The sequence below is a fragment of the Anolis sagrei genome, chromosome 2, assembly GCF_037176765.1.
Source record: "Anolis sagrei isolate rAnoSag1 chromosome 2, rAnoSag1.mat, whole genome shotgun sequence".
NCBI lineage: Eukaryota > Metazoa > Chordata > Lepidosauria > Squamata > Dactyloidae > Anolis > Anolis sagrei.
Genome location: NC_090022.1, coordinates 117,220,430 through 117,235,418, shown reverse-complemented (window position 1 = coordinate 117,235,418; position 14,989 = coordinate 117,220,430). Strand labels below are relative to the sequence as shown.

At 41.7% G+C, this 14,989-nt stretch overlaps 1 protein-coding gene across 1 annotated transcript; it reads left to right on the top strand.

Annotated features, from left to right (window-relative positions):
- The first annotated feature begins 872 nt into the window (after window positions 1-872).
- JPT1 (Jupiter microtubule associated homolog 1) lies at window positions 873-14,720 on the top strand. Its single transcript, XM_060764709.2, has 5 exons — window positions 873-1,047; window positions 5,657-5,802; window positions 7,411-7,508; window positions 10,132-10,153; window positions 13,673-14,720. Exons 1-5 carry the CDS (start codon window positions 992-994, stop codon window positions 13,819-13,821), a joined length of 471 nt encoding a protein of 156 aa, XP_060620692.2. The 5' UTR covers window positions 873-991; the 3' UTR covers window positions 13,822-14,720.
- Window positions 14,721-14,989: the final 269 nt, after the last annotated feature.

Here is a 14,989-nt window from a genome sequence, read left to right as displayed (position 1 = left end):
ACTGGAAATGTCTTATTGTGAAAGGGTTCATCTACATTACGAATGCAGTTTGGCCCAACTTCAACAGCTATGGTACAGTACTATAAATTTGAGGTTTGAGGAAAATAGGCTTAGGAACGTATGAAAGTAGGATTCCCAGGATCCCATATTATAGGCCTAGTAGTTAAGTGTGAAACTGCATTAATTTGGCAGTTTAGATTAGGCATGGGCAAACTTGGGCCCTCCAGTGTTTTGGACTTCAACTCCCACAATTCCTGGTCTCAGGACCTTTCCTTTTCCCCCTCAGCCGCTGAGGGGGAAAAGGAAGGGGCCTGAGACCAGGAATTGTGGGAGTTGAAGTCCAAAACACCTGGAGGGCCCAAGTTTGTCCATGCCTGGTTCAGATGCACCCAGACAGGAACACACAGCAGTTGAAAATAAGAAAGGTAATCAGGCTCTCTTCCTGGGTCTGTGGGAAAAAATAGGCCTTGGGCACCGCTTAGCAACGTGTGAAGGGCCAGACGCGTGTCAGACACTGCCTAACCGCAACTCGGCCACTCCCTGCGAAGGGCTCTCCCTTCAGCCGCTATTTCATAAAGAAAAGCCGAGGAAGTTGTTATTACCTCATGCGCGGCCCGACCAATCCTGGCCCAGGTCGCTTTAAGCGACAGGCCTCTCGCCCAATCACAAACAAAGGAGACGCACGACCAAGAACAACCAATCGCCGCAAAGCCGACCAGTCTTGACTTAAGGAGCTGGGGACGGGTTTGTTTCTAACGTTTGGAGGCGGGACAAGGTGCGGAGTGGCAGGAGGCTGACGAATAAGGATGGAGAGACGGGGTTTGAACGATCCAATGAGGCGAGCCGAGTGGCGGGGCTTATAAAAGGGGCTGCCAACGCCGGGCGGCTCCTGCAGTTGTCGCCGGCAGCAGCTGGGGAAGGAGGTGCGGGAATATCATCTTCCGCCGGCCTCCCTCGCTCTCTCACTCGGGCGGTTACTTCACGCGCCGCCATGACCACCACGACCACGTACAAGGGGATGGACCCCAGCGGACGGAGCAGCTCCAGGTTCGAGGAAGGGAAGGGAAGGGAAGCAAGGGGGTGGGATGGGGTCTTCTCTTCCCCTCAGCCTGCCTTCTCGCTTGCGGCGCCCTTTCCCTTCGTGGGAGTGGCGCCGGGGCCTACTGACACGCCAGGGGCTTCTCCCTCGAGGCCCAGCCTGGCAGGCGGAGGCCTCCCTTTCTGCGGACCTGTGGCGCCAGGCGCGGACACAGCAGGCTCCCAGTTAACCGGCACCCATGGAGGGTGGGTGGGTGGGTGGATGCCGGATAAATGGCAGTTTCTGGTGGCTTGGGAATTACTGCTAGGAGCAGGCCTCGCTACGACTACTCCTATATCCTCGCAGAAACTCTGTATTGACTTGATATCAATGGGAAGGAAGACAGGCTTCATGTCGCACCGTTTGACTGCCTTATAAAAGCAGCTTGGAGGATGCCCTTCGCATTGCTTTAGGTCTGTTTATTCATTTCCCTGCTTTTCCCAGCGTTTCTTCCCTTCCCATCTACACTGGCATATAATGCCAGATGGACTGGATTATAAGGCCAGTGTAGACTTATACAACCCAGTTCAGGCCCCTTCCACACAGCTAAATGAAACCCCACACTGTCTGCTTTCAACAGGGATATATGGCAACGTGGGCTCAGATAACTCGGGGCCCTTCCACACAGCCCTATATCCCAGAATATCTGCTTTGAACTGGGTTATCTGAGTCCACACTGCCATATATTCCAGTTCAAAGCAGATATTGTGGGATTTCCTGCCTTGATAGTCTGGGGGTCCACAGAAAACGTGGGATTTATTCAGCTGTGTGGAAGGGGCCTTATCTCACAGCCCTATAATAAAGGTATAGTACTAAAATATTTTTTGTATTCTCTTGCTTATGCTGTTTGCGTGACTCAGGGCCCTTCCACTCAGCCCTATATCCCATAATATCAAGGCAGAAAATCCCACATCTGAGTGTGGACTCCAATAATCCAGTTCAAAGCAGATATGGTGGGATTTTCTGCCTTTAGGGGGCCTTTCCACACAGCTCTTTATCCCAGAATATCAAGGCAGAAAATCCCACAACATCTTCTTTGAACTGGATTATCTGAGTCCACACTCAGATAATATGGGATTTTCTGCCTTGAACTGGAATGTATGACAGTGTGGACTCAGATAATCCAGTTCAAAGCAGATATTGTGGGATTTTCTGCCTTGATGTCCTGGGATATAGGGCTGCGTGGAAGGGCCCGTTGCCTGCATGATCTGAGCCTGCCCTGACAGTAAGCTGCGTGGATGGGGCCTCCCTCAGTCGCCTGGGATTCCCACCCGCTGGACCTCGGGTGGGGACCCCTCCCGGTTCCCTATTGAGGAAGAAGGAAGGCAGGGAAAGGCCCTTGTCCGCCTGGTCCTCCTTCTCGCCCTCGCGAGAAACGGGTTGCCTCAGTGCGGAGATGGATCTCTGCGCCTCCTTCGTCTGCCGAACAAAGGAGGCGTCTCCCTGAAGGCCCTCTCCTTGGCAGCGGTGCTTTCGTGTAGCGCTCTTTCCCCCCTCGGGTGTCCCTTTTATCCGCCTTGCAGGTTCCCGGAAGGCACTCTCCCTTTTCCCCCTCCCCTCCTCACTGGGTGGGGCCTGAGCACACTTCCATTGTCTCGCCTCTCGGCGGCCAAGGCTACCTGTTAACCCGGAGAGCCCCCGCTTAGGCCAGGAACTTCTTTCTCCAAAGGGCGGGCCTGCGCTCCTAGCCAGAGGGTTAGGGAGAACTTCCTGATAGTGGGTTATGCTGTGAGTTTTCCGGGCTGTATGTCAGGAAGCATTCTTTCCTGACGTTTCGCCCACATCCATGGCAGGCATCCTCAGAGGTTGTGAGGTCTGTTGGAAACCAGGCAGGTGGGGTTTATATATCTGTGGAACGCTTCCTGCCTGAGGGATCCTTTGTTGGGAAGCGTTAGCTGGCCCTGATTGATTCTTGTCTGGAATTCCCCTGTTTTTGAGTGTTGCTCTTTATTTACTGCCCTTTATTTATTGCTTGCTCACAGTTTCCAGCCTCGTGTGCAGAGGAAGAATTGTTGGAGGCTATAGACAATGTGGTCGCTGTTGCCCGTTTTTGGTCAAAAGATATTTAGCCTCTTGTGCTCCTTCTATTTTTATCAGTTTTATACTAATTTATGCAATGCTTTTGATACGAAATAAATAAATTTACTGTTCTGTTTTTAGAGGTTTTTTTCTGATAGTTAAAGCTGTTTGGTGTTAGAATATGCTGTCTTGGAGTCCAATGGAGCCTCCTTCTTTAAAGCTGGCCATCTGTTGGGAGTGCTTTTGTTGTATGTTCCTCAGGCACAGTGTCAGACCGAATGGCCCTTGCTGTCTCTCCCAACTCTGTTAAGCTTTTTGTCTACTGCTGATTTAAATGGATTAGGGCTTACACATGCTGTGGGTCTTGGGCTGAGCATCTTCATTGGCCAAAATCCAGCATTGGTTCAGCTTAGGAAGAGGGTGTATAGCGCAATACTGCACTTTCCTCAAAGGAAATGTTTAAGGAATGTTGCATCTTGTAACAAAGAAACCTCGGGACTAAGAGATGCTTATGAGACAGTCCAAGGTGGGAAGGTGAGGCAATGCTGCACTTTCCAACAGGTAACACTTCAGGAATGTTGTATCTGGCAATAAAGAAACCTAGTTTTTAAAACGTTTTGTGTTGTACCACACTCATATCTGCACTACAGAGGGATGGAACAAAGGTCTCCAGGTGTTAGGTAGCAAAACAACATGTCTGGCCAGCTTTTTGTTGTAATACTCTTGAATTTCTCAGACCGCAGTTCTCTTCCTTGAGAAGGTATTTCCAGGGTTGAAGGAGGAAAGGTGATCCCCAGTTTCCAGGAGCCATGCATGATGGAAACTAGGGATCACCAAAACCTGGAAGGACCAAAGGTTTAGTGCTTTGAGTTTAATGGGTCATCTTTTCTGAGGGAAGAAAGTGAGATCCATCCTTGAAAGTATACTTCTATGTGAGGGCAATAAAACCTGTCTTTTGTTATCTGAGCACTGAGAAGAGTGCTAAGTAAGCAAACTGGGGGACATGTCAGCTATCAGCAGTTCTAGCCCTGGAGCTCTGATCTGCTCTGGCAAGTAGAGACACTTTGGGAGTTATAGTCCCATGGGAACTGAAATGCTTTTCCATCTCTGTTCCAGAAGTGTGATCTAGTGCAGGATATTAGAAGTGTCTTTCTTGTCTTTCTTGAATTGAACTGTTTGCTCCCGTTTTATGACAAATTAGAGTGTTTAAGGGGGTGTGCCATGAGTAGTATGAATTAAAAAGCAGAGCAGAAATGAGGCAGCATACCGTTGAATTGCTGATAAATCACAAGTTGATTATTTCACAAGCAAAAATTGTGAACTGTTGAGAGAATTAACATTTTGTCTGGCTTTTGTTGAATGCTTAATTTGAGAACAGAAGGCCTTGTACTACTGAGCTAATTTGTTTTGGCGCAGCCTGCAAGAATTTTCATCTGTGTCTTCATGCATGCACTCCCTTTGCACCACAAATAATTTGCAAAGTATTAGGCAAACAGGTACCTGTGGGCTCTTTCAAATAAGGGTGTGTATAGGTTATTTGTAGCAGCAGTTCTCAACCTGTGGGTCCCCAGATGTTTTGGCTACAACTCCCAGAAATCCCAGTCAGTTTACCAGCTGTTCTGGGAGTTGAAGGCTCAAACATTTGGGGACCCACAGGTTGAGAACCACTGTTCTATAGGCTTATTTATTTTCTAGGTAGAAGTGAGGTTTGGTAAATTTCAGTCCCTTAACATTTTTTGCTATGACTGATTTGTTGTTAACTTGGTTTATAGCTAAGATTGCCTCCCATAGCAGCTTGACAATGAAATCTACATAAAGGTGTAATGGTGAATGTGTGGCAGTATTTAAGAGAGTCTCTTTTGGCTCCTAGCAGTAGATTTTGTTATCTGAATTCCAGGCTTTTTCTTCCAGTGAAAGGATACATACAGAACTGCAAATGCCCTTAGGAACAAACTGATAGTAAAGATGATAACCCACTGAAGCAGGTTTTCTGTTCATTAGGTTGCATTGCCATGTCCCTTCACAATTCAGCATGAAAGGCTCTTGTGTGTGAAAGGTTTGCATGTGTGAGCCTGACCATTGCTGTTGTTAATTTCTTAGCTGTACGAGTGGCTGCTTTGATGACAACTGACAATTTAGTATATAGCAGTAGCAATAAACTTTATACCTCATATTTCAAGTCAGCGTACAAATTAAAATGCAATTCACATGTATATCACTTCAATAGATGAGGAATTCTGGTAAAGAAATTGTATGTTTTAGACATTATATCTGTTGGACTCCATTGCTTTGCTTATTCGATCTCTCTTATATCAGTACCAAATTTCCTGCTATCAGTTAATCTTGTTGGGGAGATAATCCTTAATTGGTAATGTATAGTTCATTTTATATTTTAATTTTGAGATAAATTGATCTCGGCAAGAATGAAAAAGACAAGCAACTTATTCATGCTAAGATGCCATGATTGTACTTTTGAGTCTGGATCAAGAAGCAAACCATTTAGATCACATCTTAATGCAATTAAAATGTTTTAAATGCAATTCCTATATCGCTTTCCAGGGTTCTTCGCCCACCAGGTGGTGGTTCCAATTTCAACTTGGGATTTGATTTACCAAAGGATCAGCAAGGAGGCAGAAGGAACAAGATGGCCTCCAGTATCTTTGGGACCCCAGAAGAGAATCCACCTTCCTGGGCTCGACCAACAGGTTAAGATTCCTTTTAAATGCATTCCTGCATATAATGTGCCTAAATACCCTAAAGGCACCAGATTATGTCATATTGTGAAAGCTAAGCAGGGTCAGCTCTAGTTAGTACTTAGATGAGAGACGACCAACAAAGGCAAGATGTTGTAGACTGTATTTTAGAACAGTCTCCAAGTATTTTAAGTAGCCAGCAAGATATCAGGAAAAAATGCAGGAATAGAAAATATGAGATTTCTATGTTCAAATCTTGATAAAGTTAAGTAATAGAATAGAACAACTATCATAAGGGCAGTAGTAGTATTCAAGGCACAATTGATTTAAGCAATCCACAGTGAATTCAGGGTAACTTAAATGTCCAACTTTATTACGTATATTTGGTGAGAATATACAAGAATATCCAGTCACCTGACATTATTTTTCTTTTGGCTGATCATCTTTTTAAAAAAAATCATACAAAAATATTGTCATAACTATGAAAGTAATTGTGCTTTGGATTTTTTCACATATTTCTTCCTACATTCATATGCAAAACAAAAAGACATTTTAATATATTTTGTATAGTTTGTGGAGCACACGCCCCATAGGGGTGCAATTTTATATTATTTATTTATTTACCTTACTTATATACCGCTGTTCTCAGCCCGAAGGCGACTCACAGCGGTTCACAACAAATACGAACAGCAAAAATTCAGTGCTACAGTATAGAAACAGTTAACAACCTAACACATTACACAATTAATAAACAGTTACTACAATACCCATTCACTGTCGTCTCGTCATCAAAAACATGTTCCATATTCGTCATCCATTGTTCCATTCCAGTGTTCATTAACCAATCATTGCACTAATTATTCGAACGCCTGCTCAAACAGCCAGGTCTTCACCTTTTTGCGGAATACCATTAGAGATGGTGCTAGTCTAATGTCCGTAGGAAGGGCGTTCCACAGCCGAGGAGCCACCACCGAGAAGGCCCTATCTCTCGTCCCCTACAGCCGAGCTTGAGAAGCAGGTGGGATCGAGAGCAGGGTCTCCCCGGAAGATCTCAAAGTCCTGGTGGGTTCATAGGCAGAGATGCGGTCGGATAGGTAGCTTGGGCCGGAACCGTTTAGGGCTTTAAAGGCCAACACCAGCACTTTGAATTCAGCCCGGTAGGAGATCGGTAGCCAGTGAAGTTGGCGCAACAGGGGGGTTGTATGCTCCCTGCGCTCCGCTCCTGTTAAAATCATGGCTGCCGAGCGTTGGACTAGTTGGAGCTTTAAGGGGGACAATCCAAAATGAGTTGTTAATCATGTTTTGTTTTGTGTTTTTTGCATAAAATTGTATAAAAGTTTGAGACAGTACAGCATATCAAGATAGTAAGTATTATTGGATCTGTTTTTTGTATTGTACAAATCACACATGCTAAGCTCCAATCTCAGCAGGTGTTTGACATTCCAAACCCTTCTGTACTGAACTGTCCTCAGGGGCATTCGTTATAATTTCAGATACTAGTATAAATCATTAAGGAAACAGTTAGATGCCAGGAACAGTGGCAGGAAATACTATACGCAGAGATTTTAAAAGTCTTAGTCTGCTTCATATGGATGGTTATATTGACAAATCCCTTTGCAGAACCCAAGCCCAGTGATACCGATGAAAGTTCTGAACCCCTTGGGTTGCAAAGAAGGAACTCTTCTGATGCAAACTCTGGTGACTGTGTGGAGCCAAAGGTGAGGTCTATTTTTAATTGTAAGAATTGAAATATTGGCTGGGAACATATTGAAATGACTTTTCTGCCTCACCCTGTTCTCACCCCCCTTTATAGTAATTTCACTAAGATTCCCTGAGCCCTTGGTAGAGGATTAAGTCTCTGGCTGGTTTGAAAAAGCTGTTTGTGTTTCCCATCAAAAGGTTATTCAGCTGATATTAAACAGATGATGATATGCAGATGATGATATGCAGTCTACGACAGTGCTAGGCCAATTTATCCCTCTTATATTAAGAAGCACACAAGTACCTTGTGTGTTTGTTTACATGTGAATAACTTACTGTAAGTGCAGGAAAAGTGTTCTGGCAATGCCTGCACTTCAAAAGGAACCATAATTGATCCCTTTTACCCTATTGGATGAAAAATGACAGGTGGAACTCCAATAGAAGTGCAGCATTACTATTTTAGGGCTTGTTAACAAGTTCTAGCCTTGGCTTTTAGCTACTTCCATACTTAAGTCTAAAAAATGTCTATTAACAAAACATAGTATTACTCTTACATATTAATTTGACTTACAGGTTCTGTTCGAATGATTTTTTCTAGGCAGCACTAACATAGGTTTGGCCTCACATGGATAAATCAATACACATCCAAAATCAGACATGTTGTTGGGCCTCTGTGTGCCTAGCTTGCTGTGTGTAGACTTTAAAGAAAGAATGCGTTTTGGCCTGAGTCCCAAGTCATATACTGTAGTGATAGAAAGCCTGTTCCAGAGTGTTAACTTTGTGCCCCCCCCCCCAATGTTTTAGCTTTGGCTAGCATAGGGAAGAGTTAACACCCCCATGGTGTTAACCCTATCTGTCACCCTGTTCAGATTTAACCCCTCTTTCTGTCCCAGTGATAATTGGATTTTGAAAAACATGGCTTGTTGTGGAAACAAGGACTGGTGATAAAGCTTCAGCTGAGACACCTTTTCCCCATGATAACTTCCAGGAGCAAATTTCTCTTCCTAGGGGCAGATTTCTGTCACTTCCTGATGTCTCACTCCCGTTCTTAACTATGAATTGTTTGTAAGCTGGATGTTTGTAACTCAGGGACTACCTGTACATTTTAAGTAATACCAAAACTTAATATCTGAGACTTGAATGAGAAGTGCCAATCTTTGATGAAAATAGATTTGAGAACCAAGAGGATGGTAGCCACACGTCTTCCCCCTCCCTATATGTAACCCGATCCCCTTTCCCTCCTAACCTCTCCTTTCCTCCACAGCAATCCTTTGTCACCGCCCCCCATACACACCCATCCCCTGTTTTTATTAAAGTATATGCAAAATAAAATCAATTAAAAATCAATTAAAAAAAAAGAGGATGGTAGCCACAGAGCAACAACTAATATATGTGGATTCATTATGGAAAACCCCATGTTGTCTTCATGGAAGGGAAGTCTCTGACCTTTGCATATAGCATATTATGGTATATACAAAGCTGTAGTGTTTGATTATTTAGTATTAATATTATTGTTAGTGCACTTAGGTGGGAAACCCTATACCTCTATACCCTATAATGCTTTACCTTTTTTTTCTTGCTTTTTAAGATATTGCAAATAGTTTGTAATCAATAGAAATTACTTTGAAAAAAAATACGATGGTCCTTAGTAATTCATCCCACCCAAATTGCTGTTAAACCTAGTCAGCCAATTTAACAACTGTTTCTGGAGAAACGGCATAACAGGTTGTAAGGAGTGTCTGGTTACTGACTTCTCTATACATCTATTAATGTGAAAATATTTGCCTCTAGATCAGTTTGGCCGTGGAGTTTGGTTCATGGTCTAGCATTTTGCTGTGTTAAGTGTATCAACTTCTGTAACTGGAAGAATTCTAGTAGGATGTCTCCCCAAATCCCTGAATTTTCTTCTGAATTGCAGTTGTCCTGCACTACTCTTTTGTTCATGCTTTTGTACAGCTTTGGTTCATGATTATCTAAAAGTGAGAACATCAGGTCCTTGGTAGGGGCTGACAAGAAAAAGGCAAGGCCAAACCAGTGAACACCATAGATACTAATAGTGATACTTGGAGCAAGCTATCAGTCCTCTCTATATGTCATAGATGTCAACAGCTTACCCCAAATACCATCGTAGTTGTATAGAACAGAAAATATGGGCTTTTCTTCACATACTAAGTTATGTAATTGAAGGGGCCATAGAATTGATATACAAATGCCCATCTTCAACACTTTGTCTTTGGCAATTTGGAAGATGAAAAAAAATTATATAACATCTCAATTTGAAAATAATACACATCTCGGTTGCCTATTATGCCCCTGTCTAAGTTACTGCTTTAGTCCTATCTTCTTCCAGTTTTTCTGCTGATGGTTATTCTGTATCAACAGGAATGATGGGTCACACAGAGAAAGACAAATATGCTAAACTTTATTACATGTCTCAAGACTTGGTTTGGGAATGACTGTATTAGCCAAGTTAGAAGATTCACGTCCCTTACTGCAATTTTGGGATTTGTGACATTATTATATCAGAATTGGGTGTTTCTCTCAAAAACAATTTGTGTCTGTTTATTGTTGGCTTGGGTACAAACACATGATTAGCTTTACAAAGAACAGGAAATAACATTGACTTTGTTTACATTGCAGGGCAGGGAAGGAGAGGCTCCTGGTAAGTATTTTTTTATTTCCTTTCTTTGCCTATAAAGAAATGTTTAGTTTTTAAAACCTTGCAATTTTGAGGGGGAGAGCACTGATAACATGAGTGGAAAAATTCTACTTTGCCAGTTTAAAGAGAATCAGAAACCCCAGTCTTGGATCACATACATATTTGGAGAATATTGATGATTTGTGTGAGAGTCTGGGGAAAACCTTTTACCACATGCAATATACCGTATGTTCTTCTGTGTTTACTGTATACTGATGCGTATATTTTCAAATGTCTGTACTTTTTTCCATTTTGTGGAGGGGGCAGAATTGGCAGAAAGGAGATTCATTTCAAATGACATGGATGTATGTTTGTAATCTTAAATGTTTTGATCATGGTAGTGGAAATGTTGAAATTAACTTGCAAGGGAGTATAATCCATATTACATGGTAGAAAGTAGTATGGAAATACACAGATCATTCTGTGTGTGGAAATGTGGTAATTAAGGTCAAGTGAGAAAAAGCTTCCACTAGCATAGTTTTTGGCAACAACAATCTCTGGTTAAGCATTTTAAAAATTAGGCTAAGCTTATTAACCTATAACTGTGATACATTGAATTACTAGAAGGTAATTTAGAGAATGTATGACTTCATATACTTTGCTCAGCATATCAAATGGAACAAACAGCGTTCACTAACTGCCTCACATCTTCAATTTGAATTTTCCAGTTCTTCAGGGACCTTAGGAATGTAAGACTTCTCCCTTAAGATTCAAAATTTTTGCAATAATATATCAGTCTTATTTGTGGTGGTCTGTCAAGTGTTGAGAGTCCTTCTTACAACAAGTAGTAGAATTTATAAGTTGTGCTTACATCTTGTACTCCATTCAGCAGTGTTCCTATGCAACAACAGGGAGAGCCAGCTGGACCAATAATCCAAATAGATGGACTCAGTTGTAGAATAAATGGGGTGAATAATAGGGAATTAATCCCATTTTTACCCTTGACATTCAATGCCTTATGCACATGGGTGGTCTTATCAACTGTGCAATAGCATACCTTTCTTCTGGCAGACAGTTGTTATTATTCACTTAATCTCTCCATGGGGTTTCTCTTAGTTGGCTTTTTACATGCATGAAAAACTAAGAAAGCCATCCTAAGCTGATGGCTTCAGATGAATGATCTTCACTATTTCAGCAGATCGCCTTGGCCGATTCTTAAGTCAAATGCATGTCTTTTTAGACGCCATGGTTAGCCATCCAGAAATTGGCCAGTTTTAGCTAGATTTTGAAATCAAGGTCAAGAAGACAACCTGGATTGCACAGGTTATGTGATCAAATTGCATGTGTCTGATGAACTCCTAGTTTGTCATATAATACTCATGCACACATTATATAGTCAAATAATAGAGTTGTAAAATGTAACAGAAAAGCAAAAACCTATCACTGTTAATTAGAATGCATTTCAGCCAGAGACTGGCCTCTCACTCCTTGAAAGGAATTTGCTCCAATCTGATTAAGTCATAAATGGACTTGTTCCTGGTACTGCCTCCAAAATATGACTGGAACCTTTTTTCATCCTAGCTCTTTGATAAATAATACCCAATCTCAGAGTAGTACAGGATATTAAGAGTATTTTCTGTAGCAAGATTATGGAAATAGCTTGAATGTATTCTGTATGAAGTTAAAAGCGTAAACATTAGTTATTATAATGTATTTATAAGCTTTTGATACAGTCATTGATCCAATGGCTCACTTACACTGCATTACAGAGAAAGGATTCCCCGAAGTACAAGGGCAAGAAGCCACTATAAATGATAATGTAATACAATAATATAAACAATAAGAATATTTTTCATATATATACTATAGTCATAGAGCATTCAATGTACAAACAAAGCTTGCCGGAAATTCAAAATATACTACACAATGGTTCCAAATAAAAATATCTTAACACAAAATCTTCCTTACACGGGAAAGACAAATGATTCCTGAAGCAGAACCCAAAGGAATATGATCAGTGTATTCCAAACAAACATACTCATAGAAGGCATCCCTCTTATAATCAAGGTTTATAATCAAGGACTATGTAAATCACAGGTTGTAAATCCAATCCTATGAATCAAAGTTTGTATGTCTTTCTGAAACCCAAAGTTTTTTAACACAACCGGTTTTGACTGTGTAGAATCTTCCTCAGGTGGTAGTTTGTGAAGGTACAGAAATCCTAGAATAGCCAATTTTTCAGTGTAGAGAGTTCTTCAAGTGGATCAATATATAAATATCAACGAAGTGGACCACTCTGACAAGATAATTTTGGTTTTCTGGTCAAAATAAACCTTAAGGCTCTGGGGAGGACATCTGAGAAAATCACAGGATTATACAGTGCCTTTCCTTTGAGGAGATTTGCCATCAAAAATCCCGTTCTCAGCTGCCATGCAAAAGTCTGCCCCCCTTCCCTTTTACTGTCCAATACAGAAATCTTAAAAGTTATGATGGACTGAGGAAGGCTTTGGACCTAGTCTGCCTGTCACTGTAATATATCCTCAGATAGGGGGAGAAGTACACTACCCTTGAGGCAGGTGGGCTTCAGTTGCAGGGAATTTAAGAAAACAAAACACCACTACAAATAGTGAAACATATAGACCTCCTGCCCTGTCAGCATGAGTCCTGCAGAGCTTTAGATTTAGTAGCTCATCTGCTCCGGCTTCTACCTCCCAACAGATTGCTTTTCCCATACTGCCTACATTTAATTTTGCAAAACAGTTAATCTTTGCACTGCTTCATATTGTATTCTACTAAGTGATGAGCTTAGTAGAAATCTTCTTGAATTAAGCAGATGGGTGTAGCCAGTTTTCCAGTGTTCACACAATGATTTTTTACCAATGCATACAGTAGTAATAAAATACATTTTATTTATTTATTTATTTATTTATTAGACTTGTATACCGCTTTTCCCAATTTGGCTCAGAGCGATTTACAGCAGTAGATTAAAACAATACAATGAATTGTAATGCAAATTAAAGGCAATATTTTCCCTTGCTAAATGGAAACTTGAGGGATGAAAACTTGAGCAGCAATGGCTGCTTCCTCTTTTTGAAAGTGCAGCATCCTTGCCCTCTTGTAGGCCCTTAGAACTGGTGACAGAGAAGTAGCCAACCATTCATTTTCCCCTGACACAATATTCTGTGTGAATTAAGCCTGTAAAAAATGTATGTCACACTAGAGTTATTTCAGACAAGTTTGGGATTAGTATTTTTTTCTCCTTCCCATTATTACAAGTCTTCCTATGCACTCATTGCTCCTCCTAAGTAACTGACACTTTGTAGTAAGAAAAAGTGGGTCTGTACTTGTAGCTTGTAAGGCAGAGGACAGCTGGATAATGTGATCCTTCATTTGGCAAGACCTGCACAAGCTGTAGGCATTCTTGGCATCGAGACTTTCTATGCTTCCTGCCAGTTCTAGCAGGAATTTAGTTCTAGCAGGTATTCAGTGAAAATGCTGTGTTTCTGTTTCTACAAAATTCTGACTCCTTCCCTCTCTTGCTAGAAAACACAGAGGTCGAAATAGACGTTGCTTCAGGCCCGAGTGAAGAGAAGCTTCCGCCGGCGGCACCCATGCCTAGCCCAGTAGCTGCAGCACCTGTACCATCTAGAAGAAATCCACCTGGTGGAAAGTCCAGCTTAGTCCTTGGTTAAACTTGATCACTTGATCATCGTCCTTTGCTTCTTCTAACTACTTGGAACTCATGTCTGTCATCTTTGTTTCTTCTTCCATGCTTGTGAACTGCACAACTTGAGTCTGACTGTACTTCTGAAACTATCATTAAAGAAGCACTTTATGTACTTCATACCTTTTTTAAGGAAAGAAATTGTTTTTTTCTAACTTCTGTCTTGTTTCCCTTGGGTCTAATGGAAGTGGCATGTGTGGTTTCTTTTTCTAGTAGTAGATGTAGAGCTGTATTTACTATGCAGCCTGTGGCTGATTGAAAGATTTCTAAGGTCTATAGTAGTGTGCTTCATAAACTAGGCTGGTTGGTTCTGAGTGTGCTAGATATCATTCTTGTCCAAAAACTTGTAGGAAAGCCCTTAGTTGGTTTAGGAGAGTTGAAAGTTGGGATTGTGTACATATCAGAACATGGGTGACAAATGCTTTCTCTTTCCTGTCCATCTCAGCAACACATGCTGGTTGATTATCCTATATATATTGCTCAGTAACTGGCAAATATCTAGTCCGGTTGTGGATTACAGAACAGAGTTGTGGTGCTAGTAATTAACCGTGCTGCCTTCAACAAGAGAAATCTTCAGCCGTGACAAGATGAGGCCGGTGCCAAATACAGGGTTACTGACATGAGCCTGCTTTTCTGTTTCCTGAGTATTGCTCCCCTCTGAGTGACAGTAATATGGATCTTGCAGATGTAAGTATTGGGGTGGAGGCAAATCTCTAAAGGAACATTTCTGGTCCAAATTACTCCAGTGCTATGCATGATTATGCTGGTGCTTGACCTTGAGGTGAAAAATCTCATCCTTCTAAATGTATGTTGTATCTTGATAAAGCTGAATTGTTGCTTATTAATAAAAGATATAGAAGTTTTGAAGCAGTGTCAGAGTTTTATTTGCAAGGTCAGATTGGTCTGCTGCTCTATTCATCTCTCAAATTGATGCCTGATTAAAACACACAATAAAAAGTAGGTTTGTTGTCATAGGCTTTCATAGCTGAAATCACTGGGTTGCCTTGAGTTTTCCAAGCTGTATGGCCATGTTCCAGAGGCATTCTCTCCAGACATTTCGCCCACATCTATGGCAGGCATGCTCAGAGCTTGTGAGGTCTGTTGGAAACTAGGCAAGTGAGGTTTATATTATCTGT

Excerpts from the sequence above, each read along its gene's own strand:
- JPT1 (XM_060764709.2), top strand. The coding sequence starts at position 992 with ATGACCACCACGACCACGTACAAGGGGATGGACCCCAGCGGACGGAGC. Across the intron at positions 5,803-7,410 it reads TTCCTGGGCTCGACCAACAG|AACCCAAGCCCAGTGATACC; the intron begins GTTAAGATTCCT and ends ATCCCTTTGCAG. Across the intron at positions 7,509-10,131 it reads GTGACTGTGTGGAGCCAAAG|GGCAGGGAAGGAGAGGCTCC; the intron begins GTGAGGTCTATT and ends TTTACATTGCAG.